This window comes from Leucopleurus acutus, assembly GCF_964270905.1.
Source record: "Leucopleurus acutus genome assembly, chromosome: 3".
Taxonomy (NCBI): domain Eukaryota; kingdom Metazoa; phylum Chordata; class Mammalia; order Artiodactyla; family Delphinidae; genus Leucopleurus; species Leucopleurus acutus.
The window spans coordinates 8,809,973-8,837,615 of NC_139145.1; the positions used below are offsets into that span (position 1 = coordinate 8,809,973).

Genomic DNA, 27,643 nt, shown 5'->3' on the forward strand with positions numbered 1-27,643 from the left:
TTCGGTCACCCACCCACACACCCCCAGGGGGTTGGAAAGGGAATTTCGGACCACAGCGTCCAGGCTGATCAGCACCTGGTCTGCAGTCCTTGTAAAACCGGGTTTAGCTGGAATTCTGCCACTCTCCCCGCCCCGCAGGAGAAGGGGGCGCCAAACTGCCCTCTGACCCCAGATTAGGGGTCCCCACATTCTGAGGCGCGCCCCCTCTGCGTCCAGCCAGAGGCCGAAAGGGCGGGCGCTCTAGGGAGAAGCTGGGGCCGGCGCGCCGGGAGGCCGAGCGGCGGCGGGGGCGGCCCTGGTAGGGGGGTATGGGGTGGGGGTGACGGTGCGCGCCCCCCTTCCCGCATCCTCCCCGCGGAGCCAAGCGCGCCCAAGGGTCGCGGAGGCGTCGGTGGTCCGAGGATCCCCGCAGCCCCGGTAGAGCGCGGTGGCCCGACCCACGGGCGGCGAGTTCCCGGTAAGTGCGGTCCCGGGAGCGGAGCGCGCCGGGGAGGCGTGGAGAGGGGGGCTGGGCGCCGGGGACGTCTGGGTCCCGCGCCCAATGGCTGGAGGGCGGCCGAGCACCGCCCGCCCGCCCCGCCCGCCCCCTCTCCCCTCCCCCAGGCGCTCCCCTCCCCCTCCCCCGCCCGCCGCTTTCCCCCGCCCCCGCCCCGGCGCCAACTCCGCGGCGCCTCCTTAAAAAGCGCGCGGGAGTTGTAAGGGGGGGCCGGAGCGAGCCTGAGTGAGCGAAAGCGCAGGGTAAAGGGGGCGGGCGGGGGGCCCGGGCTCCACCTTAAAAGCGGGCGCGTGGGGGTGGGAGGGAGGAAGGCGGGCGGCGGGGAGGAGGGAGGGAGGGAAGGAAGGGGGGCCGGAGTGTCCCGGGCGCAGGGCGCGCGTGCGGCGGCGGCGGCGGCGGCGGCGGCGGCGGCGGCGGGGAGGGGCCGGCCGCGCCGCGCTCCCCTCCTCCCTCCTCGCATCCCCGGCCCCGCGCGCGCCCAGCAGAAGCGGGTCTGTGTGTGCGTGCGTGCGAGTGAGTGAGTGTGTGCATATATTTTTCTCTCTTTTCTTTCTCTCTCACTGTTTTTTCTCTCTCTCTCGCTCCCTCTCTCTCGTTCTTTTTTTTTTTTTTTTTGCAAAGAAACAGCAGCGCCGCCGCCGCTCCGCCGAGGCGCTGCGCCCCCCGGGGGGGGGAGGCGGAGGAGGCGGGCAGCGGCGGAGGGAGGGGAGCCGGGGAGGGGGGCGCCGCGCTGGGAGGGAGGCAGCGCGCACGGTGCAGCCGGGCCGGGCGGGAGGCATGGCGGGGCCCCCGGCCCTACCCCCGCCGGAGACGGCGGCGGCCGCCACCACGGCGGCCGCTGCCTCGTCGTCCGCCGCTTCCCCGCACTACCAAGAGTGGATCCTGGACACCATCGACTCGCTGCGCTCGCGCAAGGCGCGGCCGGACCTGGAGCGCATCTGCCGGATGGTGCGGCGGCGGCACGGCCCGGAGCCGGAGCGCACGCGCGCCGAGCTCGAGAAACTGATCCAGCAGCGCGCCGTGCTCCGGGTCAGCTACAAGGGGAGCATCTCGTACCGCAACGCGGCGCGCGTCCAGCCGCCCCGGCGCGGAGCCACCCCGCCGGCCCCGCCGCGCGCCCCCCGCGGGGGCCCCGCCGCCGTCGCCGCCGCCGCGCCGCCGCCCACGCCCGCCCCGCCGCCACCGCCCGCGCCCGTCGCCGCCGCCGCCCCGGCCCGGGCGCCCCGCGCGGCCGCCGCTGCCGCCGCCACAGCGCCCCCCTCGCCCGGCCCCGCGCAGCCGGGCCCCCGCGCGCAGCGGGCCGCGCCCCTGGCCGCGCCGCCGCCCGCTCCCGCTGCTCCTCCGGCAGTGGCGCCCCCGGCCGGCCCGCGCCGCGCCCCCCCGCCCGCCGTCGCCGCCCGGGAGCCGCCGCTGCCGCCGCCGCCACAGCCGCCGGCGCCGCCACAGCAGCAGCAGCAGCCGCCGCCGCAGCCACAGCAGCCGCCGGAGGGGGGCGCGGCGCGGGCCGGCGGCCCGGCGCGGCCCGTGAGCCTGCGGGAAGTCGTGCGCTACCTCGGGGGCAGCGGCGGCGCCGGCGGCCGCCTAACCCGCGGCCGCGTGCAGGGGCTGCTAGAGGAGGAGGCGGCGGCGCGGGGCCGCCTGGAGCGCACCCGCCTCGGAGCGCTCGCGCTGCCCCGCGGGGACAGGCCCGGGCGGGCACCATCGGCTGCCAGCGCCCGCGCGTCGCGGAGCAAGGTGAGCGCGCCGCGGAGGGGGGCGCCGCGCGGTGGGCAGGTGCGGGCGAAGTTGGTAGCGGGGCGCGAATCCCGGTAGTAACCGGGCCGCAGGCGGCCGGGGCTTTGCGCTTCTTCCCGGCGGGCTCGGCGGGTGGTGACCTTGGCAAGTCACTTGATCTTCCCCAGCCTCAGTTTCCTCTGCTGTAAAACGCGACTTAATAACAGTAGCGACTCCTTGGGGTTGTTGAGCGAGTTTAATGAGATTTGGCTACTGAGGGCTTTATTAACACAGAGCCTGGCATGGAGTGAATGTGTAAAAGTTAGTCCGTGTTGATATTAAAGGTGGTAGTGAGGCACATCACTTGGTCCTAGATCCCAGGGATTGGGCCCAGGGCCAGAACAGCTACTAACCTTGCGTGCCTGTCTCCCTTGCACCAGAGAGGTGGAGAAGAGCGAGTGCTTGAGAAGGAAGAGGAGGATGAAGATGATGAAGATGAAGATGATGAAGACGAAGTGTCTGAGGGCTCCGAGGTGCCCGAGGGTGACCGTCCTGCAGGTGCCCAGCACCAGCAGCTTAATGGCGAGCGGGGCCCTCAGAGTGCCAAGGAGAGGATCAAGGAGTGGACACCCTGTGGACCCCACCAGGGCCAGGATGAAGGGCGGGGGCCAGCACCAGGCAGTGGTACCCGACAGGTGTTCTCCATGGCCGCCATGAATAAGGAAGGGGGATCAGGTAAGGACCCCGCTGGGTGGGGGAGGGTGCCTGGTGGGGAGGAACCGAGCCCCGAGACAAAACCACAGGCATATGCTTTTTATTTCCCAGCCTCTGCTGCCACTGGGCCAGACTCCCCATCCCCCGTGCCTTTGCCCCCAGGAAAACCAGCCCTACCTGGGGCTGATGGGACCCCCTTTGGCTGTCCGTAAGTTGGGGTGTTTGAGACACAGGGGTGCCGCCCAGGTGTGTATCACAGAACCAGAGGAGCATCACTGCTCACTGGTTCCCTTTGTTCCAACACAGTTCTGGGCGCAAGGAGAAGCCGGCTGATCCTGTGGAGTGGACAGTGACAGATGTGGTAGAGTACTTCACCGAGGCTGGCTTCCCCGAGCAGGCAACAGCTTTCCAAGAGCAGGTGAGTTCCTGACCCTCAACTTAGCCCCAGCGTTCCAGGGCCTTAGTGGGGGTGTGTGCTCTGACCCTGCTCGCTCGCTCTCGCTCCCTCTCTCTCTCTCTCTCTCTTTCTCTCTCTCTCTCTCTCTCTCTCTCTCTCTCTCTCTCTCTCTCTGTCCCACCCAGGAAATCGATGGCAAGTCTTTGCTGCTCATGCAGCGCACAGATGTGCTGACCGGCCTGTCCATCCGCCTCGGCCCAGCCCTGAAAATCTACGAGCACCACATCAAGGTGCTGCAGCAAGGCCACTTTGAGGATGACGACCCCGATGGCTTCCTAGGCTGAGCGCCAAGCCTCGCCCCTGCCCCAGCCCAGTCCCAGTCCCCACCTTACACAAGACCCCCAGAGTCCGGGAGCTGGTCGGGGACACCCTCAGCCCTCATCACAGATTCCAGTGAGGGGGCATGCCTACTCCTCTTTTCCCTGTGTCTCCCCAACACACACACCTCTGGCGCCCAGCACAGCCTGGACTCCCTGATAGAGGAGTGTCGGATGGGACAGGGCCTACTTATTTCACCCCAGGAGGCCAACCCTCCCCCTCACCCAGTCTAGGACATTTTTGGAAAAGTAAAATGGGGGCTTCCCATCTTCCCTAGATCCTCTTCAGTTCAGCCAGATGTTTCCTATATAAATGTTTTATTCTGTCTGTTCATTTTGGTGGGTGGCCGTTCCCCCCTCCCCCACCACCCAGGCCCCTCCCCAGTCTGTCCCTGGCCTCCAGCCCCTGGGAGCAGCTGGGAGGGGGTCCCTGGAGCTTCCTTACCCCTCCCATTTCTTTCTGTTCATTGTCGCTCCAGCTGGCTGTATTGCTTTTTAATATTGCACCGAAGGTTTTTTAAATAAAATTTTAAAAAAAGAGAGAAGAAAAGCATGGCACAGCGTCCATTTTATGAATGTAGTCGGGGACGTGGAGATCCACACCAGCTTCCTGGGAGTCTTGGGTTAGGACAGAACTGTTTGAGGAGGGAGACAGGTAGTGAATGGGGCTGCCCCACAGCCAGCTAACTGCTCCAGGAGGACAGGAATATTTGCTGCTTCTGCCATCTCCCCATTCCCAGAACAGCGCTTGGGCACACAGTAGGTGCTCAAATATTTGTTAAGTGACTAGCAGTTAACTATAGGCTTTACGGGCATTCTCTGGGTCTCACCACAGCCCCATGAGGCAGGGCTCGTGAAAAATCCACTTTACAGATGTGGCAACTGGCTCATCACAGCAAAGATGTTTGCTCGGGGTCACGCGGGGTGCAGCCTGACACCTGTCTGAGTTCTTTACCCAGAGTCTTTAAGTATAATTAATATGTTTGGCTTCATAGCTCTATTATCTGACAACCTTTGCATCTTACAAAGAATCCAGCCTACAACTGTTGCGGGCAGGGGTCTGTTTTGGGCCCATGGTAGGGTCTTCAGGCCTCCTGGCCCTCTCCATAAAAGGGGCGGAAAGGACTGGGCCATCAGATGAGGTCATGGGATGGGAAAATTTTTCCAAGTGAAAATTTTTATTATTGTTAGTAACAACCACTACATCACAAGTGCTGCTAAGTTCTAATGCAGTTTCTCAACTCCATTAGTTTTTTAAAAAAATATACAGATTCCGTGTCCTGGGAGTCAGAGACTCAGCGAGTGGGGCGGGGCCGTCCTCGTTTTCTATACCTGCAACCCCGGGGTTTGGACGCTCAGTAGAGACCCCTCCTCCCTAGGAAATCGCCTCAGAGAGTCAAATGCGCTGGCCCCAGGTCGCACCCCCAGGACACTGCCGCGCCAGCAGCGGCCCAGGTCGCCTCCCCCGGCGCGTACCCCACGGCCAGGTTCCGGGAGCGCGCGTGTGCGCGAGGCGCCGCGGCCGGGCCGCGCAGCGCGAGCCGGAACGGCTCGCCCCTCCTGCGTGTTGAAATTCAAATGAACTGAACTCCCTCCACGCAGCGCCGGCAGAGAGGTCGAGGCCCGGGTGAGATGGAGGGGGACGCGCTCCCAGCCAAGTCCGAGGTACCCTGGGCGGGGTCGAACCTGCGGCCAATGTGAGCAGCGGAGGCTTAAAGAGCTCTGGTCCCCGCCTCCCGCCGCACGATGGCAACCAGGGAGTGGTTCTTGGGGCCGCTCCCCGCGGGCCCTGGGGAAACGCCGCTCCCGGACGACTTGGAACCTGGGGTACAGCCCTGCGAAGACCCCTCATGGTCGCCTCCCACTGGCCGACCTGGGGACTCACCCAAGGCGGAGCCCGAGGATATTCAGGGGCAGCTGCCCGAGGCCTCCACCTCTACGCCTTTCCCTGAGCCTCTGGCCCCAGGCCCCGGGCCCGCCCCTCCTCGCCTACCCTTGGACACCATGTTCAGCCCCATCAGCGAACAGCTCCGTTACCTGCTCAAGAAGGCAGATGATTTCCAGAGCTACTTGTTCTACAGGTGATGTGGGACGGGGTCCTAGGTTCTACCCATGGATAAGGAGACGGAGAAGGGAATAACAAAATAGGTGACAGACACTAGATTTGCAAACTCAAAAGCATTAGGAGCCAGAGGAGGTAAATGAAGCTAGCTGAGCAGCAATCCAATTTCGAAGAGTTATGAGGACTGTGCAGAAATTTGGGGTTAGGGAGTGCGGGCTATTATGTGGGCCCTTGGAGTTGCCAAATCGCTAGAACTCTTCTCCCACTTTGTAACCGTTGGCTTAGGTTTTGAACCCTGGGCAGGCTACACAAAACCTATCTGAGCAAGATTTGGCCTACTGGCTACCAGTTTGAGGCCTCAAAGGATAATATGATTCCCAGACCAAGGGAAAGGGGACTGTGATTCTCATATATCAATGTCCATGGGAATCCCCTGGGAGGTTGTTTAAACCCTAGATTTCTGGGCTTCACCCAGGGAATAGTAAGTCAAAGTCAGTCTTGGGACTCGGGTGTCTGCATTTAACAAGTGTTTCAAATGTTTTTGATGCTGGTGGTCCTGGAAGATGCTCTGAGAAAGGCCTGACACTGGGGGATTTGGTTTGTAGTGGGGGTCCAGGTCAGGGATACAGGTGGGCAGTGAGTGGAATGGGAGAAATTGGTGGGGGAGCCAGGGACCTCAGGCAAAGGCCCCCTTCTCCCTTCAGCAGGGACCGAGTGCAGAAGGAACAGCTGGCGAAGGCCATGCCCACCTTCTTGCAGATGTGTGAGCCCTACTTCCTGTACCTGGAGGCAGCTGCACGGAGTGTGCCCCCCATCTTTGGAGCCCTGCAGGAGCTGATCCGAAAGGGGGTGTGTGGAGCAGGTTTCCCAGACCCTATGCCCCTTTCTTCATCCCTCAGGCCTGGGGGATGGGGAGGACGCTCATGGCAGGCCAGCTAATCACATTATGCCCCCTCTTCCATGCAGCTGTTGGAGATCTCCCAACAGCTGACTCTGCGCCTGGAACAGCTGGTCCTTATGTATGCATCATTTGGGTTTGTGAACCTGGAGGAGACTGACCCCCTAAGGTAAAAGGTTAGGAGACTGGGATTGGGGTCAGGGGTGGAGGAGTCCAGGGCATACCCTCATTCCCCACTCTCCCATCTCCTGCCAGCATCTCCTGTTTCTTCTGCGGGAGGTTCTCCATCAGTCCTTCCCACGAGGTGTCCATCTTTAGATACTGTGCCCCTGCTGCCTACACCGCCAGCCGCTTGCCCCGATACCTCTATAAGAAGATGCGCTGGAACCTGGAAACCACCCCAGAGTCCAGCAGCCAGGGGCAAGATTCCCGTGTGGATTAGTGAGTCCCCTTATCAGAATCAAAGTCCTCCCCTCTCTATGGAGAATGCCAGTTTGGGCCACTGAACCACCACCATCAAAGCACGGAAAGCCAAGCAGGAAATCAAGGACCTTTGAAAGGTCATCCCCACCTTTAAAAATATATATATGCCCCCATCAAAATAAAAGCCCTCATCTTAAAAGTAGGCTGACAGTGAGAAAAAGCCTCAGTATTGAATCATATCCCTACCTGAGAACTTGAAGGCAACTTCTGATGAGTTTCTACCTTACCTCCAAAATTAAAACCCTTCAACAGAAGTTAGGAAACTGCTCACATTTAATTGCTGCCCCTTCCCCTCCCAGCTACTTCCTGTGCTATAGAGATACATGGGAAGACACAGGCAAGAGTCCAACCAACTCATGCCCCCAGATTCAGAAGCTGTGGTCCATCGGCCGATGGGTGCCCCTAGGACCAGCTGAGGATGACCTTTCTTCATGGTAGGAGCTAGGGCTATGTCAAGGTGGGCGTGGGGTCTGGAGGGAGGGGCAGAACCCAAACAAACACCATCTACCTCCCCCAACACTGTTTCCGTTGGTAATAATGATAGCATTTTATTGTGCCCTGAAAAGCGCTTTATGCAGACTCATGTAACAACCCACTGAGGTCTATACTACTAGCCCCACTTTACAAAGAAGGAAATAGGTGCTCAGAGAGGATAAATTACCTGCCCAAGGACACACAGCTAGCTAAGTAATTGGCCAGGTCAGGGCCAGAGTTGTTCAGCCTCCCAGAGCCGTTACTCTCTATGTTTCTCATCAACAAGAAAATCACTTTCCCCCAGGGTTTTTCCCACCCCTAGCTGAAACAAAGCCTCTCTCAGCCACAGCCTCTCACTCAAGGGGAGGGGCTCCCGAGTAGCAGGGGGCGCTCACATCCAGGCCTGTCTCTCCCCGGCCCCCAGGATTTTGTCCCCGCAGCCTTCCGGGGACTACGAGCAGCTGCTGACCATCGGCTTCGAGGAGCCGTCGCACATGCTGGCCACCGACCTGCTGGTGCAGATCCTCACGGGCCAGGCAGGCACGGCCCGGCCCCCGAGCGCCGCCGGGCCCGCGGCGTGGGCCGCGCAGGAGTCTTGAACCTGGAGAGAGGGTGGGAGCTGGAGCTTGACAGTTCCAAACTCCAGGAGAGGGAGTAGTGGAGGGGCTCACTCGTTCTCCTAGTGCAGCTCCGCCTCGCCTTCCAAGGGGCCAGGCCGAGCTAGCCCGTCCGCACTGGGTCCGGCCCGGCCGCGGGGCCCTGCGGGTGGACACACCGGTTTTATGTTAAATAAAAGAAAGAAAGAGGTCACAGGCTCAGCGTCCGCTCGGATCGCCGCTCCCCTCCCCTTGGGGAGAGGGGGCCCCGCCCACTCGCGCGGCCTTCTGGGAAATGTAGTCTCTGGAAACAAAACCATAGTCCACGACGGGAGGACGGAAGCTCAGAGCATGCGCAGAGGCGCGCATGAAGCAAAAAGGGAAGTAGCTGCTCCTGTCAACAACCGGAACCCAGAAAACCTCAAGTTTTGGGTAGCCGGGAAATTCAACGCCCACTGTGGGAAGGGACGCAGAGCCACGCCCACTCTTATGTTTTGACCCGGAAATTATTTCCCTGTATCGAAAAAGACTATATTTCCCAACGTGCCCCGGGAAAGGGCCAGCCATCAGTTTCCTAAGAGCCGAGGTTAGATCTTTTCTTCCAGCTTTTCGGTCTTGTCTTGTGCAGGTCGCCGTACCCCCTGGGGTGTCCGGGGCGCGGGCTGGGTGGGAGAGCCTGGAGGCAATCCAACTTAGGGTCGCTAAACCTCACCCCAACCTTGGACCGGAGAGAAGACACGGGTTGAGAGGTGAACTCGCCTGCCGAGAGCTACGGCGACCAAGTGGCGGAGCCTGGACCTGAGCTGGGTTCTTCTGATAGCAACTGGTCACTTGCGAGGGGAGGGGTGTCCTTGCTGACCCGGCTGTCACTCAGCTGCGAGCAACCCCCCGCTTTAAACTAAGGGACACCTTTTGGTTCCCCCTAGCATTTTCAGAGTGGGAGGAGAGACTTGGAGCCCTGCTTCATGGAGCAAAACACTCGCTTACCTAATAGTCCCTGGTACATAGTATTATCATAAGTATTATGATTATCCCAGTTTACAAGTGACAAAAAAGAACGTGAGAGGTGAAGTAAATCAGGACTGGACCAAAACCCTTGTTCATTCGGGGTGGGATTGGAGGCTTCTGGTGACAGTTTCTGACTGCATCAAGGATTTTTTAGTCCACAACCCAGGTCTGAACGGGTCCAAAGGGGTTCTGAAGTTCCCTGACACGGATTTGAGGCCCCCCTCCACTGTTTAGACTAGCCCAGTCCAATAGAAATTTAAAATGAGCCACAAATGCGAGTCACATATGTAATTTCAAATTTTCTAGTAGCCACATTAGAAAAATAAAGAGGTCATAAGTTTAGTGATATTTTTATTTAACTTCATATATCCAAGATATTATTCCAACATATAATCAATGTAAGAAATTATTAATGAGATAGCCCTCTTTTTTTGTACTAGGTTTTAAAAATCTTTTGTGTATTTTATACTTACAGCACATCTCAATTTGGACTAGCGACATGCAGATTTAATCTATTTCCCTTAAGACAAATCCACAAGCCACTTAAAACTAGATTTCTGGTGGGTGGTGACAACACTGAGAGAGGAAGGAAACAGGCTTAATTTCTTGGGTCCTGTCTACACCCATGATTCTCTAACTTTAGAATCATGTGGAGGGTTTGGTCATTAAGTCTGGGATGGAGCCCAAGAATGTGTGTTTCTTACAAGTTCCCAAGTGATGCTGACGTTGCTCGTCCAGATACCACACTTTGAGAAATGCTAGCCTACATCGACCTCATGGCTCTCAAACTTGGCTCCATGTCAGAAGCACCTGGGGAGCTTTACTGATGCCAAGGCCTCTATCAGATTCTGATTTATTTGGCATAAGGGTGCCTCAGGTGATTTTAATATGCAAGAAAGTTAGAGAACCCAGGCCTACACTTAAGCAGTTCTGTCAACTCTACATACTTAATTCTTAGCTCCCCTGCCGGGGGGATTAAGAACAGGTTCTTGGCGTTTCCATTTTCCACTTTGGCAGTGCTGGCTCTTTCCTGCTTTTCTCTCTGTACCTCCCAGAGTCACGGTCAACCATGTGGTCAGTGTGCTGATGGTGGGGTCAGGGGTGGGTCCTTGGGCTGAGCTATTGTTGGGGTGCAGTGCTGTGTGAGCTAGACCCAGGGCATACAGAATTGGACAAATCCAGGAGTTTAAACAACGATTCTAAAAGTCTTTTCTGGGTCTCAGCGCACCTCTAAGAAGCTGATACACTAACACTGCAGAATATACTGCACAGATGCAGTCTTACAGCTTATCTTGAATCCCATCCAGGGGAGCCTTGGACCCCTTGTCTTGGGACAGAGGGAAATTAAGGAGGGCTTGCCAATTGACAGCCATAAGCCCTACTGCAAACAGGTGTTGCTTGCTGTCCCCTCCTGCCCCCCACCAATTAAAGTTTTCTAAATAGTCACAATTAAAGTTTGGTAGATTTCTCTTTTAAAGCCTGGACTTCCAGTTGCTTTGGGGTTTTTTTGTTGGTTTTTTTTTTTTTTGGCTGCACCATGGGGTTTGTGGGATCTTGGTTCCCAGACCAGGGATTGAACGCAGGCCTTGGGCAGTGAAAGCACAGAATCTTAACCACTGGACCACCAGGGAATTCCCTCCAGTTGCTTTTGGAAAGCAGAAGCTTGACACCACTAAGCTCACTCACTCATAGCACTGGTGATATGGAAGAACACCTACCTGCCTGTTGAAATGAGGCATTTGTTTTACAGCACACCCTGTCTCTCTCTTAATATCTGCCTAAGGTCTGTAGGCATGTGAGGTTTGCAATTGCTAGGCAGATTATAAATGGCCTTGCATGCCCTACTAAGGAGCTTGAACCAATACCACTCCCTTTTTTTTGTAGCCATTGTTTATGTCCCCAAGGGCGGGAACAACCTCTTATCACCTCTGTCTAGCCAGCACCCTGCGCGGGGCATGTGGTTTGGCACCAATAAATGTTGACGAAATCTGGAAAGGGTGGGCATGAGTTCGTTTGTCCCAACGCCGCAGTTCGCGCCCGCGTCGCCAGGGGGCACTAGGGCCCCGGCCGGGCAGGGGGAGATATGCGGCCCTGGAACAGGGAGATAGGGGACATTCTGCATTCCGGCCGGCGCCTCCGGCGACTTTCTCAAGCCTTGCTCCTCTCGCCGCGCTCCCGCCCCACCCCACCGCAGACGAAGAGGACCCAGAAAAAAGCAGCCTGCACTGCCCAGAAAGAAGGGGCTTTATTGGGGAGGGGGGACAGCCGAGGAGGTGACCCCTATCTAACAGTCAAGGCCGGAAGGAGAGGCTAGCTCCGTTTGCAGTTAGGTGGTGAAGGGCGGGGCAGTTTTACTGGCGGGGTTGTGATAGTGGTGTTTCCCAATTGGGACTAACAGTTTTATAGAAGATTCTGGTCAATTTCACAAAGTCAGGTTCGAGGAGGGGCTGATCGATTGCGTCTTTCCTGGCTCAGACCTGTAGACCCTCTCTAGGTCTTCCGCCGATCCGGAGGGCACTCCTGGGCGCCCCTGCCTGGGTCCTCTGACGGGCATGTTACCTTCGTCCGGGGACCCCAGCCGGCTCGAACCTCAAGGCTTCGGCTCCTCCTGGAGAGAGGGGCCAGACCGAAGGCATGCCTCGGGGGCCCGCGCACCGCGAGTGGGGACACCCAGGCCCCGGGTGGGGCAGTTTGGGCCCCAGGACCACCGCCTTCTCGACACCCCTGGGCCACGTCCGGGACTTTGGGTCCTAGCGCAGAGTGACTTCCCAGGGGGTCCTTTCCCCAGCCCAGCGTTCTCGCACGCAGAGGGTTGGGGTGGGGGGCAGCGACAGACGCCTGAGGCAGGAGGGGAAAGGGGTTCCCACCTGCTCCAGACCGTTCTCCGAAGCCTTTCTGCGGGGAGGCCAGATCACCGCCAGCTTTCCGTCGCCCCTGCTCGCTGCGGGGGAAGGGGCGCTCAGCCGAGGTTGCCCCTCCTCTCACCAGCTGGAGGCGGCCAGGACGAAGGAGAGCGGCCGCGCCCCTTAAACACACACAGGCGTTCACCCCCCTCCTCCCCATGGAGGCCTCCATCATGAGGGAGGAGGGAGGAACCCGAGGGGGGAGAGAGGCAAACAAACCCAGGGTGGGGAGGTAGGAACCCGAAAATTCAGAGGGAGGATCCAGGTGTGCCTGAACCCAGGGAGGGTTCCCTGGAACCCGACAAAGACATGTGGGATCCTCCTCCCTTCCCTCACCACGAGCCTAGGGGGGCTGGATCTGGGAGTCCGACGGGGTCCGGGGGTGTGGAGCATAGGGATGGGCAGCCCAGAAGAGGTGAGTTGAGAGGGGCCCGAGGAGTCTGGGAGCCAGGAAGGGGGACCCTGAGGATCAGAGGGCCACTGGAGCTGGGCAGTCGGTGAGAGCGGCTGGAGCCCTGGGAATTCCCAGCGTAGGGGCGCCAGTGGCTTACCAGTTAGGCTGGGCGCGGGCTCCTTGAACTCGGCGGTGCCGTAGACGCTGAGGCGCTGGCGCTGCAGTTCCCGCTCGCGCTCATTCACCTCGCGCACCTCCTGCTCCAGCAGCCATGGTGCGATGGGCGGCGGGGCGCGGGCCAGCACCGGGCACCGGCTCTGCACGACTGAACGTGGCCGGCCTCCGGGCTCAGGCAGCCGCTGCGGGTCCGCGCTGCCCTCCGCCGCCAGCGAGGAGCCGCACCCGCCAGCAGCCTCGAAGAAGCGCTTGAGCTCGCCCAGCGGCTGAGGCGGCTGCCGGGCGCGCTGCTTTGGGATCTCGGGGTGCGCTAGCGCCGCCTGCCGATGGGCCTCCCGCTCGATGTCTCGCTGCATCTGCGCGCCCGCCCGAGCGCGCTCCAAGGCGCGCGGGAGCGCGGAGCCGGGGCCCGGCAGGCTGAGAACCGGCCGCACACGCAGTTCGACGAGTTCGCGGCCCGCGCGACCTGGGCTCAGGCCCCGGCTCCGGCGCAGGCTCTCCTCGCGTTCGCAGCTGCGGCGGATTTCGCGCTCGATGGGCGTCTCCATGAACGGCTGCTCTGGGGGCTGTTGTGGGGTCTCGGAGCGCAGTAGAAAACGCAGCTGGGGGGATTCCGAGTTTGACTCAGAGGAGGTTTCCGGACCTTGAGAGGGACACTGCTCCAGGAGCCCCGCGCCTCGCGCTTCACACGGTTCAGCGTCGTCGCTGCCTCGCCCAGGACTCTCAAAGCCCTCAGCTGCGGTCGGTCCAGGGCGCTCTGCCTCCTGCCCCGCTGATGGCCCGAGGACTTCGCTCTCTTGCTCGGGGGTCTCCGCGCCCTGGTCTGGGGAGGGCACGGGGACCTCGCCTCCTGGCCTGGGGACCTCGGTATCCTGCTCTGCGGCAGGCCCGGGAATTTCTCTGTCTAACCCGGGGGGCTCAGGGCCCCGCTCTTCGGACGACCCCAGGGCTTCGCTCTCCGGCCCGGGGGCCTCGGTGTCCAGGGTTGGGAGCAGCTGGGAAGCCGTAGCTCCCAGCGCTGGAGTTTTGATGCCCAGAGCTGGGACACACCGCCCTGCGCGGCACCTGTAGCTGCAGTCGCCGTCCGCGGGTTCCAAGGCGTAGCCTGCACCGGCCGCTTCTCTGACCCGCCCCTGGCCTCCAAGAACTGTCCCCGGGGGGGCAGGGCCGGGCAACGCCCCCTGCACCTGCAGGCAGGACTCCGGGCTCCGCCCTGGCCCCGCCCTCGAGACGGGGGCGCCTCAGCTGGGCGCTGGATTTCTTCCACTAGCACGCCTCAAGTCAGCTCAGGGCATTGGCCCGTTTAAAAGAGGACTTCCCTAGACCTAGCCCGCTACCTGGGACGCCAGTCTGGGTGCAGTGTTCACTCAGGGGGCGCCACCCTAGAACGTTTTCGGCCTCACGTCCCCGGCATTGCCAGGAGGCTTGGCCCTAGCTGCACGCCTGGCTGGGCCTCTGAACGCTGTCCTCTGGTGGGGTGTCCCCCGAAGCCATCTTTCCGGGGCCTTGCCTGTCCCGCGCAGCAGCAACGCCCACGGCTTCTGGGCTGTCCTTCCACCTTCCACCCCTGCAGCGCACAGCTCGGGCTGGAGGGGGCGCCAGGAACCGCCTCACCGTCCGCCCCAGTCTCCCTCCCAGTGCCTGGGTTCAGCAAGGTTCCGAGCGGTGAGCCAGCGCCCGCGCCAAGCCCAGAGGGCCCTTCCCCTCACCCTCTCCAGGAAAAGTACGCGAGGCGTCCACCGCCAAGTGCACTCCCAGATTGAGGGACGAGGGAGGGACGCACACACAGAACGCCCAGGGCTCAGCAGAGCGGCTGAGGTTTGAAAGGCAGTCACCTTGGACCCAGGCGACTGGGAAGGCTCAGAGAAGTATCCAGGCTTACGGGAGGAAGTAGCTCCCTGCAGCTGGGGCCAGATTATGACGTTCAAGGCCAGAATCGATGCCGGGAGCAGGCGACCTACCCTCAGGGACATTTTCCACTCTCTTCCCCTGGGCTCTCTCCAAAACCTGCCTCCCCCCCCCACCATTTTGGGGTGACCAGTAAGAAAGATATAGTTACCTAAAGAAAGTGGGGGGCTACACAGCCTCAGGAGCCCCAATAATCCCCCAACTCTCTGCCTACCCTGGTGACGCCCCTTTCTGTCCACCCTCCCACTCTACTCTCTCCTTGATCCCAATCTCAAGCTGCTACCCTCCTCCCTCTGACCGTCTGACCTCCTTCCTTCCTCTGACTCTATTGACCCAATTGGAATCAGGCCCACCTGATTCCGGCCCACTCAGAACCTAAGTGTCAGCCTTCTCCGAGGCTCAGTTTCCTTGTCTGTAAAATGGGGATAATAGTGCTTACTCCCTCGGGAGGTGATGAGGATGAAAACTGTACTTCTGGAATGAGTTGTCTCTACAGTGGACTCTTTATCACCTCCTGTCCCTCTTCCAGCCATGCTTACTGGGCTCTTGGTTCCACCACGCCACTGAACCTTCTCTGTCCAAGGACCTCTGTGACCTCCATTTGCCAGACCTGATCACTGGCTCCTCCCTGATTCCCTCTCCATTAGCTCCTTGGTCTTGGAGGACACCATCCTCTCCTGATTTCCCTCCTACCTCCCAGGCACCCCTTCTCAGACTTCTGGTTCACCTGTATCAATGGGCTTCCTTCCCCTCTGGCTTCCATTGGGTTTGGCTGATGGGAGAGAGGTGAGTGAGGTCAGGATGTTTATCCCATGCCCCCTTCCTCCAAGCTTTGTTGGCTGTGTCCCTCCACAGCAGGCAGCAGCTCCACATAGCTCTCTCCCTCCGGGTCCATGGGGTGGTAACAGCTCCTGGCTGTGGCGAATCCAGGGTATGCACTATGCCTTGATTATTTCCTTCTACTGAGTTCTCATCAATTACTTGGTTTAAGTATACAGTCTCTTTCCTGCCAACACTCAGACCTTGACAAACTCCAATCTCATGCTTTAAATACCATCCCTATGCTGATGTCTCCCAAATTTATGTCTCTAGCTCTGACTTCTCCCCTGGGTTTGGGACTCATATCCAACAGTCCCTAGTCTAATAGATATGCCAAAATGAACACTTTAGAAACAGAACTCTTGGTTTCCCCCAACTCTATTCCTCTCTACTATGTATAGCAACTCACTCATTCTGTTTTTCATGCCCAAAATGTAGAAGTCAGCCTCAATTTCTCTTTTTCCCTCAGCCCCTGCCCCAATCCATTCATATATTGGATTGCTGTTTGCTCTGCCTCCAAAATATATTCTGAATTCGTCCACTTCTCGCCACCCTTGTCCCAGACATTCACTGTCCTCCAGTGACTCCCCACCAAACTTAGAAGAAAAATCCAAATTCCCTACCCTGGCTCAGAAGGCCCTTCCCACTTCTCAGATCTCATCTCCTGACATCTCCCTTGATCACTCCTCCATCCCAGCCTTCATGCTTTCCTCAAACCCCCCAGCTGCATTCCCACCCCCAGGGCCTTTGCACTTGCCTTTCCTTCTGCTTGGAATGACTCATCACATGGTTGGCTTCTGCTATTCAGGTCTTGGTTCTTCAGAGAAGCGGTCTCTGATCACCCAGCCTACATCAAACACAGCTCTTCTTTAACCCTATCCCTGTTATTTTCTGTAACTCACCCAATACTGCAGTTATCATCAATTACCTTTATTTCTTCCTTTATTTGTATATTATCTGTCTCCCCCAACCCCAGGCTGCAAAGTGAGCTGCATTACAGCATTTTCTGTTTGTCATGCTCACCCAAATGCCCCACGCCTAAAACAGTGCCTGACACCTAACACTTGTTTAAGAATGTTCCCAATGCTGGGAACAAAGAGATAAACCAGACTTGGAAGTTGCAGTTGAGCTTGGGAGACAGACACAATTATAAACAGAACAATCTTGCCTCAAGGTGGAACACACGACAAGGGTACAAAGGGAAGCCTATATATTATACATCCGAAGAGTTAACAGTTATTAAATCGAACTACAAGCAATGAAGTAAAAGATATTCTCTCCTCCAAAAGGTGGAAACAACCTAAATGTCCATCAACAGATGAATGGATAAAAAAATGTGGTCCATCCATACAATGGAATATTATTTAGCCATAGAAAGGAATGAAGCACTGATTCATGCGACAGTGTGGATGAACCTTGAAAACATTATGCTCAGTGAAAGAAGCCAGACACACAAGGCCACATACTGTATGATCCCGTTGATAGAAAATGTCCAAAATAGGTAAATCTATAGAGACAGATGCAGATCGGTGGTTGCCAGGAGCTGGGGGTAGGGGGGAGTGGAGAGTGACTGCTTAATGGGTACCGGATTTCCTTCTGGGGTGATGAAAAGGTTCTGGAACAAGACAGTGGCAAAAGTTGCACAACACTGCGAATGTACTGAATGCCACCAATTGTAAATTTTGTCGTGTGTATTTTACCGCAATTAAAAACTCATTTTTAAAAATATGTTCTCTCGGGGCTTCCCTGGTGGCGCAGTGGTTGAGAGTCCGCCTGCCGATGCAGGGTACACGGGTTCGTGCCCCGGTCCGGGAAGATCCCACATGCCGCGGAGCGGCTGGGCCCGTGAGCCATGGCCGCTGAGCCTGCACGTCCGGAGCCTGTGCTCCGCAACGGGAGAGGCCACAACAGTGAGAGGCCCGCGTATCGCAAAAAAAAAAAAAAAAAATATGTTCTCTCAGGGGAATTTCCTGATGGTCCAGTAGTTAGGACTCGGCCCTTTCACTGCCGAGGCTTGGGTTCAACTCCTGGTCGAGAAATAGATCCTGCAAGCCGTGTGGCGCTGCATATATATATATATATATATATATATATATATATATATGTATATATATATATATATATATTTCCCTCTTCCTATCATGACAAATATACTTGTAGAATGACCTAGATGACCACGTTCAATTGAAAATATTTTGAATCCCTAGGAGTTGTGTACTTGAATGTGGGACACAGGAAAACCCCAGCCCTCAGTCTGGCCCCTTTTGCTTCCCACCCCAAACTGTCCTACACAGCGAGGAGCCTTGTGCACGCACCTAGGGAGCCCATCCCACATGCCCATGCTCTTTCCTCACCCCTCTGCCCACAGCTGCCCTTGGCCACTTCTTGGACACCCTGCGTAGGATCTAGAGCAGGGAGGGACGATTCAGCTGGGTACATTCCCTTTGCCCCATGGGGAGCAGGCCCTCTAAAGCAAGGGGCCCAGGGGACTTCCCTGGCGGCCAAGTGGTTACGACTCCGCGCTTCCATGCAGGGGGTTTGATCCCTGGTCGGGGAACTAAGGTCCTGCATGCAGTGTGGTGTGGCCACAAAAAATAAAAAATAAAAATAAAAATAAATGAATTTAAAATTTTAAAAAATAAATAAGTAAAGCAAAGAGCCCAGGACAAGCGCTCTTCTCATTGAGGTTTATGTCAGAATTGCACAGTGTGACCAGGGCTGTGATAAGGGAAGCACTGGGGGCTGCAGGATACCAGCCTGGAGAGTAAAAATGATTTCCCCAAGAGAGTGGTTGGATGAAACATATAATCAGCTGAGAAAAGGGGTGCTGGCCCTTTAAGAATGGGATGTGGGGTAGAACAAGGACCCTCAAGATTTAGGTAGGAAGCTCTCTAGACCTTTCCCATCACCACACTCCCCCAATTGTTATCACATCTAAGGGGTGTCCGGGGTCCTGGAGGCTGTTTGATCTAATTCTCTTATTCTCCCAAAGGGGAAACCGAAGCCTAGAAACCTAGGGGAAGTTGCCCAGAGTTGTCCAGAGCCCAGACGTTCTGGTTCCCATGGGGCACAGGCTCTGGTCTCCAGAATCCTCTAGCTGGATCAGCCCTTCCTCCTCGCCCCAGAACCAGGGTCCAAGAAGGGAGGGCAGTTAGCCTGTAAAAGTATCCCTTGTGTGGTGTTCAACAGTATTCAAAGGTGGGTGACCCTTGGTGGGCGACTGGACTAGAAATGTCTAGGGTGGCAAGTGGAGGTACCATTGTCTGAGGGGGTCGGGGACTCCAAACGCCCGTCCACCCGCTAGACCACACATGTGAGAGTGTGTTTGCCAGGAGGCAGCTGAGTGCAGCAACGAGGCCACTGGCTGGTAAATAATTGATCAGGACAGCTGATAGTACCTCCCCAGAACTGCCCCGCCAGCCCCCGGCCCCCCTCGCCCCGGCCCATGCGTCTCCCGCCTCCTGGCCCAAACCAGCTGGACCAGCTCTCCCAGTGCCCGCCTGCAACCCCCCCCCACTCCCGACAGCCAAGTCACAGCCTCCAGGGCACCTTTCGGCAAGCGGGTGGTGGGTCCTGGACTCAGGGACCAGAACGTGGGCTTCTGGGCAGAGATGGCCCTGCAAAGCCAGGTGTGGTCTCCGGCCACACCCATGTAAGTGTCTGGGGTCAGGGGGGCCAGTGGGCAGGGCCTGGGAGGGGCTCATGGAAGACACTGGCCTTTCCACGGAGCAGGGGAGGTGAGACCTCCAGCTAGCCTCTCCTAAGGGGGCCAGGGAGAGTGAAGGGCGGCCGGCAGCCAGCCCCCCAGGCTCTTCAATGCCCCCCCTCCCCAGAAAGTCGGGTGGGAGGTGTGAACCCTCACCCCCGTCTTTTTTGGGGACTTTCCGCTGGCAGGCCCAAGCCCAAAGTCCAGCCTGGGGGGTGGGGCTATTACTTGGGTGAGGGGCAGGGAATGTCAAGGTCTCTGACTCCTATGTTTTGCCTCTAGAATCAGCCCTCAGTGTCCAGGGTGGGAGGAAATGCTTGAGATCCAACAGGAAAAAGTTAACAGCTCCCAAACTGCGAAAGAGAATGGGAAAATGGAAATGATCACCTGCTTAATGAAATGACCACCGACTGTTCTTGGTGGGGCAAAAAGCCACCACCGTGAATGTTCTTCTTGCAGAGTTAGAGATAAGCAACATCTAACGAAATGTGCAGATTATTTTAATATTCGAGGTGTGAGGGCTTTTTAAAGTAAGAGGGTGGAGGGGCTCCAGAGGTTTGTAAAGAGTTCTGGAAAAGGGGCTCCCCCCAGGGACCCCAATTTGGTTCTTCACTCTTTTGGGTTCCCCGTTGCATTATTCACCAACTACAAACCTGGTTGCCTAGCAATGGGAATCTGATCCTCCCCCCAGCAAGGAAGAGGCAGGGAGATTACATCTTGGGGGTGGGAGAGCAGAGGGGGGACTTTAGCCTTCCCCCCAGGGGCAAACTTATTAACAGGGGGTCTGAGCTTCCTTTGGGATACCTTGGAAAGCATGACCTCAGCATCCTGCCCCAACTGGAATTGGGGACACCCCAGACAGATCTCTTGTCTCCTGGCCGTCAAGAGGAGGATGCCTAGACTTCCCTCTTCCCCACAGTGTTCCCAGTATTTGGGATCTGAGAGCCTTGAGTTCCAATCCTGACTCAGGGACGTTAGACAAGTCTTTTTGCCACTTCTTGGAGCCTCGGTATTCTCATCCGTCAAATGGGGACAGTACTACTATTGATACTTACCTTCTAAGATGGTAGAGAGGGTTAAATAAGTTACCGTGAGTAAAGCATTTAACAGTGCCTGGCACCTGGTGTGCACTGGCTAATGGTTGGCTGATTTTCTTCTCAGTTGGAATGTCAACTCAGCAAAAAGTTGACTAGATGTCTCAAGATCAGGGCAGGGAGGGGGAGGGGGAGGTGGCTGTGGGAGCCTAGCGAAAGCCCCATAGAGCACTTAGAGTGCTATAGATAGTAAGTGCTAAGTGTGAACTCACTATTATACCTTCATGGTGAGGCCAGAGAAGATCTGGGAGGCCCCACCAGAGTTTGGGCAATGAGGTTAGTTAGTGCTCAACTTAATAAATGTTGGAGGGCTTGCTCTGTGCCCACCCTGGGCTAAGCGTCAGGGCCAACAGGCAGACAGATATATCCTTCTAGGTATTGGCCTGTGAAGCACCTTCACATAGTCAGTGCTCAATGCGTGTCTCTGATGAGAGGCCGATGTAATGATGACTGTCCCTGAAGTGCCCTGCAGTACCAGTCAGCCTCCAGCTTCCAGGGGGAGCCCAAATGGACTAGGGGTGGCCCTGGAGGCTGGGAATTGGGGATCCTGGGGTGCTCTGAGGAGGACAACAATGGGGGTAATCTCAGGTTAAACCTTAAACGGCGAGTCCCCCTCCCCCTCCTCCCAGTTCAGAGTCCGGCACTAGGCAGTGTGACCTGGTGACCCTTGCCCCCAGGGATGGTGGCTTGCAGGTGGAGGAGGCAACTCCGGAGTTACCATGGCAATGGCATGTGTCCATGGTGGGATGGACACTTTTCTCCCCAGACTCCCTCACCCCCCAGCACTTAAGGGATGCTGTGTAGGAGCCAAGGTCCAGAAAGGACCTTGTTCGGGTTTGGTGGGATTCGAGAGTTTCTGGGAATGGTTATTATAATTAATCAAAAACATTATTAGCCGTGGGAATTATTTAAATTTTTTTCTTTTTTTCTTTTTGGCTGAGCTACACAGCTTGTGGGATCTTAGTTCCCCGTCCAGGGATTGAACCTGGGCCCTCGGCAGTGAGAGCACGGAATCCTAACCACCGGACGGCCAGGGAATTCCCTAAAATTATTATTAATAATAAACTATGCTACTGTTTTTGGAGCACTATGTCCTAAGTTTTTTCCTGCATGGATACTTCCTTGCAAGGCCATCTCTCTCTGCAAGGTGAAGGTCAAGCTATCCTGGTCCATTTTACAGATGGGGAAACTGAGGCTCAGAGAGGTGTTGTCAAGCCTAGGAAGGGATTTAGCTCAGTCTGTCATGGTCTCTGCTCTCTCTCCCTCACAGAACCCCTGCCCTCTGCCCCGACCCCTCCCAGGTGCAAAGGGGAAATAGAGGAAAGTGCTGGGTTTTGGTTGGCTTCCCAGCAGCTCAGGGATCTTGGCTCAGAGAGGGGTATTCGAGAGGTGAGCCTGCTGAGGTGTGGGCCCCTGGGAGACCCCTTTGGCAGCCGCCTCCCTCTCCCTGCAGGCCCATGGCAGAGAGCTCCCTCTACCGGCAGCGGCTAGAGGTCATCGCGGTAAGTGAAGCCCTACCAGTGCGGTCAGCCTGGAGCCCTGGGCAACCCTAGCCTTGCCCCAAGCCCTTTCCTCTCCTCCCTCCTATCACAGGGAGCAGGCCTAGGGCTCTGAAGGTGCGGGAAGCACCCTCAGCTCCAGCCTTTCTCGGGGCGCCCCACCTAAATCCTCAGGCCCCTCCGCTCCCCAGTTCCTCTGATCACTGACACCCCTAGAATGGAGAGCTGCGAACTCCGCACTCTTGAAATCTATAGCATCCGATGCTCCATTCTTGAACCCCAGTCTCCAAGATACCCCATGTCTGAACCCCATCTCTCAGACCCCCATATCTGAACCTCATCTCTCTAAACTCCCATATTTAAATCTCCGTCTCTGTGGACCACATCTCTCTGAACCCCCCATCTCACTAACCCCCATTTCTCTGGACCCCTTCTCTACATCCTAGTCTCGCTGGATCCCCATGACTGTACCTCCATTTCCGACCCCCCATCTCACTAGCCGCCTCCCTTTGATCTTCATATCTGGACTCCCATCTCTCTGAATCCCGTCCCTCTTAACTCCATATCTCAGACACCCCCTACCCCCGGATTCCCATTCCAAGGCCCTCCCACCCACAGACCCCAGTTCCGCGCGGGCGAGGCCTCTGCAGCATCCCGGGCGCGGCCGGCCCCGCCCCCGCCGGCCCCGCCCCCACCCGCTGCTGAGTCAGGGCCTCCGCAGCCCCCTCCGGCCCGGGGCCCAGACTTGTGTTCCGCCCACGGCGCGGCTTGCAGTCCCGGGAGTCCCGGGAGTCCCGGGAGCCCCCGGAAGCCCGGCGGAGGAGGGAGGGAGGAAGGGGGGAAGGCGGCCCCACCCGGCCTCACCCGGCCCGCGGGCAGCTCCTGGTCCTCTGTGCGCAGGAGAAGCGGCGGCTGCAGGAGGAGATCAGCGCCGCGCGCCGGGAGCTGGAGGAGGAGAAACTCCGTGTGGAGCGACTCAAGGTTGGGGGCCGGCAGGGGCGCCTGCTTAGCCCGGGCAATGAAGTGGGAGTGTCTGTGAGAGTCAGTTCTGGGAACCAAAGGAGGCTCTGTCTAAACATGGGGGGGCATTGGTTCCAGCTTTGGGGGTGGGCGTCCTCCCCAGCTTGGGAGAGTGGGTGGTTGTGATGGGGACATTTGTTCCACCTTTGGGAAGAGTGTGGGGACAATGGAGGTGTTTGTTCCTCTTTGGGGTAGGGAGGGGCTCATAGGGACATTGAGTTCACCTTTGGGGGTGTTTGTCCCATTCTGGAAAGGTTGGGGAGATCGATGGGTGTTTTTTTTCCAGCGTGGGAAAGCTATGGGTTGGTAACGGGGTGTCTGCCCCACCTGGCATCGTTGGGGCACGTATCCCAGCCTGAGGGAGAAATGTCTGTCCCATCTGGGTGGTCGTAGGGCAATAAGAAATCTGCCCAGGGTGGGACATCCAGAGGGGGGCGCTACATGAGATGGGGTAGTCCATGTGCCCCTTCCCATGCCCAGAGGAAGTCTCTCCGGGAACGCTGGCTAATGGACGGGGCAGCTGAAGAGCCGGAGCGGCCCCAGGACCCCGCCTCACAGGACCCCCAGTCACCTGAGGACCAGGCTCAGGCCCGCATCCGGAACCTGGAAGGCAGCTTGTTCACGTGAGTAGGGCCCCTGCCTGACAGCTTTGCCCCAGCCTGACTAGGCCAGGCCCCTCAGCCCACTCCAATTGACACTTCGGGTGGGGTTGGTCCATAAGCCTGAGGTCCAGGCTCCCAGCAGCCCCTTCTCTTCCCCAGACTCCAGTCCCAGCTGCAGCTGTTACAAAGTGCATCCACAGGTGCCCAGCACAAGCCCACAGGCAAGCCCACCTGGCGCCGACAGGTGAGGAGCTAGGGGAGCAGGCGGTGGGAGGAGGGGGTGCGGCAAGCAGAACCCAAAGCAGGACCTCTTCAAGCACAGTTTAGATTCTGGGTCCTCTGCTTTCCTTGCCCAAGCCTCAGTTTCCCCATCTCTAAAATGAGCATAACAACAGCACACACCTGGAAGAGGTGTGAGAGAGGGCTGGTGAGATCATAGCTTAGTACCCGGAACGGGCACAAGGGACCATTTTGATATATGGTTGCCAATACGACCTGAATGAGGAAAGCAGTCAGCAAATGTGGGGAAGTGTTCATGGAATTCATCAGCGTGAGATGCTCGCATGATTTGGGGCATCTACGTGGCTTTTGGAGTTTTGGGGTTTGTTTTGGTAATGTCTCTATTAAGATACAACGCAGGCCATACAACATACAGGTTTTTGAAAACCAAGACAACTTCATATTAAAATCTGACTCTCCGTGTTTTCCTTGAAGTCCAAAGATCCAGTAATATTTGCACCTGGCCACGGTGATGTGTGGGTTTTCCACAGTCCCCACCTCTCCCTGATGCTTTACCTTGGCTCCCAGGTGCCTGTTTCAGGACGAAAGAGGAGAGGAGACCTTTAATTGGGATAGGAAGCACTTGTTGGGTTTTTAGTCTAAGCCGGGAATTCCCTGCTAGAGATGCGCAAGGCATGATTCCTGGCCCAAGAGAGCTCACGGTCCAGATGAGGAGATGGGGTGCAAAGAGTCTGTGAAGGGGGAGCCCAGGATATAGGGGAAGCTCATAAGAAGTACCTGAGTGAGGTTGGGGGCTCAGGGACGGCTTCCTGGAGGCAGTGACATCTATGCTGAATCTGGAAGGGAATCAGGAATACAGGCAGAGGAAACAGCCTGGACAAAGGCCTAGAGGCTGGAAAGAGGAGGGTAGGTTAGGAGATCTGTGGGGTTTGGCATAGGTGGCCTGCAGGGGTGTCCTCAGCTCCCCTCCCTTGGGCTCATCTTTCCCTTGATCCCTTCCTTCACTCCACTCTAGCCACCCTGACCCTCTGTTCTATTCCTTGAACTTGCCTAAATCACTATAGCCCCAGGGCCTTTGCATTTGCTGTGCCCTCCGCCTGGAATGCCCTTTCCTACCTTTTGACTCAAGGCTGGCTCTTCTTACCTTTCAGGCCTTTGTTCAATGTCACCTCCTCCAAGAGGCCCTTCTGCATCTTATACCTAAAGGAGGCACCCCATCACCTCCCAGGCATTCCCCAGCTCCTTATCCTGCTTTTCTTTTCTTTTCTTTTTTTCCTATCATAGTCCTTCTCACTCCCTGAATTACAGATTTGTTTTATGTTTATTACCTGCTTCCTCCCACTGGAATGTAAGTTCCAATAGCAAAAGGCTTAAGTGTCCCTTAAGTAACCTCAGTAGCTGGCAGAGTAGGTCCCCAATACAGAGGGATTGGCTGCACGGCCACAATATTGATTGGGCACCTACTGTGTGCAACGCAATGGAGCAGAGGGAGATGAGACAGGTGAGGAAGGCTGAGGTACAACAGAGGGTTTGGTCCTGAAGGTAACGGGGAGCCATCGATGGTGTTTGAGCAGGGGAGGGGTACTGGCATGCAGGAGGCTGGAAGTGGAGATGTGGGCCGGCCTGACCTTGTTTCTTCCCTCCCTGCAGGGTCACCGTCCTCTATCCCAGCCCACCGTGGAGGCAGGTCCTGCAGGTGGGTGTATTGAGGTCTGGGGGTCGCAAGAGGAAGGACCTGAATCTCACTCTGTTGCCCCATCTCTCCTTCCCCCTTCTCCCCTCACGCCCCCAGACCAGACTGATCTAAACAAGAGCGCCTCCATACCAGCCGGACCAGTGGACCCCTCTAAGTCCAGAGACGAGTCTGTCGGGGTTCCGCCAGCCCCAAGGAGGATCCCTGGGGCAGCAGTGGCCTCCTCAGAAGCCAATGGCCCCTGCCCTGGATCCAGCCCCCCTCCGGAGCAGGCGCCGAGTCAGGGAGTGGCGGCGTCTGATGGGGGAGTGAATGAGGCCAAAGGGGGAGGCACGGTGAAGGTGGTCTGGGAGGGGCTGAGGGCCACGGAGGACTGTACCACGGGGCCCACAGGCCCAGAGCTGGAGGCTAAGGTGGAGGAGATGGTCATGGAGGCCATCGGGGACAGACAGGAAGCCGGACGCCTAGAGCTCCCTTCATGGGTCAGGGAGGACAGGGATATCGTGGAGGTAGTCTGGGAAGGGGTGGGAGGCACAGAGGGCAGCGACTCAGAGGCCATGGGGGAGGCGGGCAGAGGCCTGGAGGCTGCACAGACCAGCTCACTGAGGCTGCGGGAGGGACCGGGGGGAGCAGCTTCTGGAGAAGGGGAAGGTGCCCCCAGGGGCAGCGCTGATGGTGATGGGCAGGGGGGCTTTGGAGGAGAGGAGGGGTCCTTCATTTGGGTGGAGAGAGTGACCCTCAGTGAGCAGTGGGAAGAGCTGGGGCTGGAGGGGTTGGAAGGGCCAAAGGCACTGGGAAGGGAGGGAAAGGATGAGAGTCCACTGGGGGCAGGCGGCAGAGGCGGGGAGGAAACGTGGGAGGCGGAGAGGAGGTGGGCAGAGGAATTAGCGGGGATGAGAGGAAGTGAGGGAATGGCAGGCGCAGAGCCAGAAGGAGCAGAGATGTCACTGGCAGTGGAGAGGAAAGGAAGCGAGAAATCCTTGGAGCCGGAGAGGAGAGGAGTTGAGGAAAAGGTGGAGACAGAGATGGGAGGAGGTGACGAACCAGTGTCGGCAGAAAGCAAAGAAGTTGAAGGACCTCTGAGGGCAGAGAGGGAAAGAGGGGAGGAGCCGTTGGGAGTACAGCAGAAAGGAGGTGAGGAAAAGTTAGAGGCAATTGAAGAACCATTGGTGACAGAAAGGAAAGAAGGTGAGGAATCACTGATGGTAGAGAGAATAGGAGGTGAGGAAGCATTGGAGGGAAAGGAAAAAAGAGACGAGGAGTCACTGAAGGTACAGAGAACGGGCGGTGAGCAGCCGTCGGAGGCAGAGACAAAAGGAGACGAGGAACCACTGAAGGTACAGAAAACGGGCGGTGAGCAGCCGTCGGAGGCAGAGACAAAAGGAGATGAGGAATCACTGAAGGCAGAGAGAATGGCAGGTGAAGAGCCATTGCAGACAGAGAAGACTCAAGGGGCCGAGGGAGATCTGAGTCCGGAAGAGCAGAGAGAGTCAGGAGGAGGAAAGGAGTGTCAGGCAGAGGAAGTGAGTGAGGAAGTGGCTCCCCTGGGGGCCAAGGAGGAGCCAAGGCCGGAGGAAGAAGGACAGCAGCCCCAGGAGAAGCAGGAAGGCTCCCCAGAAGCAGAAGCAGTGAAGCCCCAAACCTCTGATGAGGGCCAGGACCCCTCTGGGGATGCCACCCCGCTCCTGGCAGAGACCCCAGCTCAGGAGCAGCCTGCTGAGTGCCAGCCACTGCTTCAGGTGGAGGAGCCCAGGGCCAACCCCAGTGCCCAGGCTGTGCCCACCTACGCGCCTGCCCAGCAGCCGGAGCCATCTGCCCCTCCCGAGGGCGAAGAGGCGAGTGGCCCTAAGCAGAAGACGTGCCAGTGTTGTGCGGTTATGTGAGCCCACGCCCTCTACCCCACTCCCAGCTCCTCTCACAGCTACCTCGGCCTCTTGGCATCAGCAGATGGTCCCAGGCGCAGACAGGGCACCACGGGACTGGTGATGGCACCTGGGAGCCAGCTGGTCCACATGTCCATCTCCACCTGGGCTCCTGGACCCCTTGCACACTGCCTGTGACCCTGGCCCCTTTCTGTGACAAAGCCTTTATACTTGAAAATAAAACGTTGAGCATTTGGACAGTGTGAGTGTGTGTGTTGTTGGCACAGAGCCACCTCACCGTCTCCTGGTGGGAAGTGGAGGGCTTCACTCTGCTAGAATCAAAGATTATGAATCAGTGAGAGTGTAGATATGGCTGCCATAACAAAAAGACCTCAAGCTACAGTAGCTATCAAAACAGAAAGCATTTATTTCTCTGGGCACTTCTGATCCAGGCAATCACTCAGGAACTCTGGTTCCTTTCCATTTCTTGCTCCACCTTCACCTTGGG

The 27,643-nt window shown here is 57.6% G+C and overlaps 4 protein-coding genes across 7 annotated transcripts; 3 read left to right on the forward strand and 1 right to left on the reverse strand.

The window, feature by feature from the left end:
* The first annotated feature begins 751 nt into the window (after positions 1 to 751).
* On the forward strand, positions 752 to 4,234 carry SAMD1 (sterile alpha motif domain containing 1). 2 transcript variants are annotated; one of them, XM_082837466.1, is made up of 5 exons: positions 752 to 2,230; positions 2,650 to 2,944; positions 3,035 to 3,131; positions 3,230 to 3,341; positions 3,506 to 4,234. In XM_082837466.1, the coding sequence occupies exons 1-5, from the start codon at positions 1,274 to 1,276 to the stop codon at positions 3,662 to 3,664; spliced, it is 1,620 nt and encodes a 539-aa protein (XP_082693592.1). In that variant the 5' UTR covers positions 752 to 1,273; the 3' UTR covers positions 3,665 to 4,234. The 2 variants fall into 2 exon arrangements, with proteins under 2 accessions (XP_082693592.1, XP_082693593.1); XM_082837467.1 differs by having other exon boundaries at positions 3,539 to 4,234.
* A 1,209-nt stretch (positions 4,235 to 5,443) lies between these two features.
* On the forward strand, positions 5,444 to 8,213 carry LOC309958742 (UPF0575 protein C19orf67 homolog; the record flags this gene model as incomplete). Its single annotated transcript, XM_082834860.1, has 6 exons — positions 5,444 to 5,778; positions 6,464 to 6,608; positions 6,726 to 6,826; positions 6,913 to 7,098; positions 7,440 to 7,574; positions 8,039 to 8,213. 6 exons carry the CDS (start codon positions 5,444 to 5,446, stop codon positions 8,211 to 8,213), a joined length of 1,077 nt encoding a protein of 358 aa, XP_082690986.1.
* A 3,243-nt stretch (positions 8,214 to 11,456) lies between these two features.
* On the reverse strand, positions 11,457 to 13,831 carry MISP3 (MISP family member 3). Of its 2 annotated transcripts, XM_082835097.1 has the most exons (3): positions 12,673 to 13,831; positions 12,086 to 12,159; positions 11,457 to 11,826 (listed from the first exon to the last, which is right to left on the reverse strand). In XM_082835097.1, exons 1-3 carry the CDS (start codon positions 13,238 to 13,240, stop codon positions 11,809 to 11,811), a joined length of 660 nt encoding a protein of 219 aa, XP_082691223.1. In that variant the 5' UTR covers positions 13,241 to 13,831; the 3' UTR covers positions 11,457 to 11,808. The 2 variants fall into 2 exon arrangements, with proteins under 2 accessions (XP_082691223.1, XP_082691222.1); XM_082835096.1 differs by having other exon boundaries at positions 11,457 to 12,159.
* A 5,102-nt stretch (positions 13,832 to 18,933) lies between these two features.
* On the forward strand, positions 18,934 to 27,351 carry PALM3 (paralemmin 3). Of its 2 annotated transcripts, XM_082835381.1 has the most exons (8): positions 18,934 to 19,071; positions 21,673 to 21,721; positions 22,619 to 22,699; positions 23,219 to 23,361; positions 23,500 to 23,584; positions 25,231 to 25,276; positions 25,373 to 26,442; positions 26,641 to 27,351. In XM_082835381.1, exons 1-8 carry the CDS (start codon positions 19,031 to 19,033, stop codon positions 27,154 to 27,156), a joined length of 2,031 nt encoding a protein of 676 aa, XP_082691507.1. In that variant the 5' UTR covers positions 18,934 to 19,030; the 3' UTR covers positions 27,157 to 27,351. The 2 variants fall into 2 exon arrangements, with proteins under 2 accessions (XP_082691507.1, XP_082691506.1); XM_082835380.1 differs by having other exon boundaries at positions 25,373 to 27,351.
* The last annotated feature ends 292 nt before the right edge of the window (positions 27,352 to 27,643 follow it).

What these genes read in the sequence shown, in the direction of transcription:
- SAMD1 (XM_082837466.1), top strand. Translation starts at nt 1,274, where the DNA reads ATGGCGGGGCCCCCGGCCCTACCCCCGCCGGAGACGGCGGCGGCCGCC. An exon ending in GGGACCCCCTTTGGCTGTCC is followed by an intron (nt 3,132 to 3,229) that starts GTAAGTTGGGGT and finishes GTTCCAACACAG; the next exon opens with TTCTGGGCGCAAGGAGAAGC. An exon ending in CAACAGCTTTCCAAGAGCAG is followed by an intron (nt 3,342 to 3,505) that starts GTGAGTTCCTGA and finishes TGTCCCACCCAG; the next exon opens with GAAATCGATGGCAAGTCTTT.
- MISP3 (XM_082835096.1), bottom strand. Translation starts at nt 13,240, where the DNA reads ATGGAGACGCCCATCGAGCGCGAAATCCGCCGCAGCTGCGAACGCGAG. An exon ending in GCCCGCGCCCAGCCTAACTG is followed by an intron (nt 12,160 to 12,672) that starts GTAAGCCACTGG and finishes CTTCCCCCGCAG; the next exon opens with CGAGCAGGGGCGACGGAAAG.
- PALM3 (XM_082835380.1), top strand. Translation starts at nt 19,031, where the DNA reads ATGGCCCTGCAAAGCCAGGTGTGGTCTCCGGCCACACCCAT. An exon ending in CTGGAAGGCAGCTTGTTCAC is followed by an intron (nt 23,362 to 23,499) that starts GTGAGTAGGGCC and finishes TCTCTTCCCCAG; the next exon opens with ACTCCAGTCCCAGCTGCAGC. An exon ending in AGCCCACCTGGCGCCGACAG is followed by an intron (nt 23,585 to 25,230) that starts GTGAGGAGCTAG and finishes CCCTCCCTGCAG; the next exon opens with GGTCACCGTCCTCTATCCCA.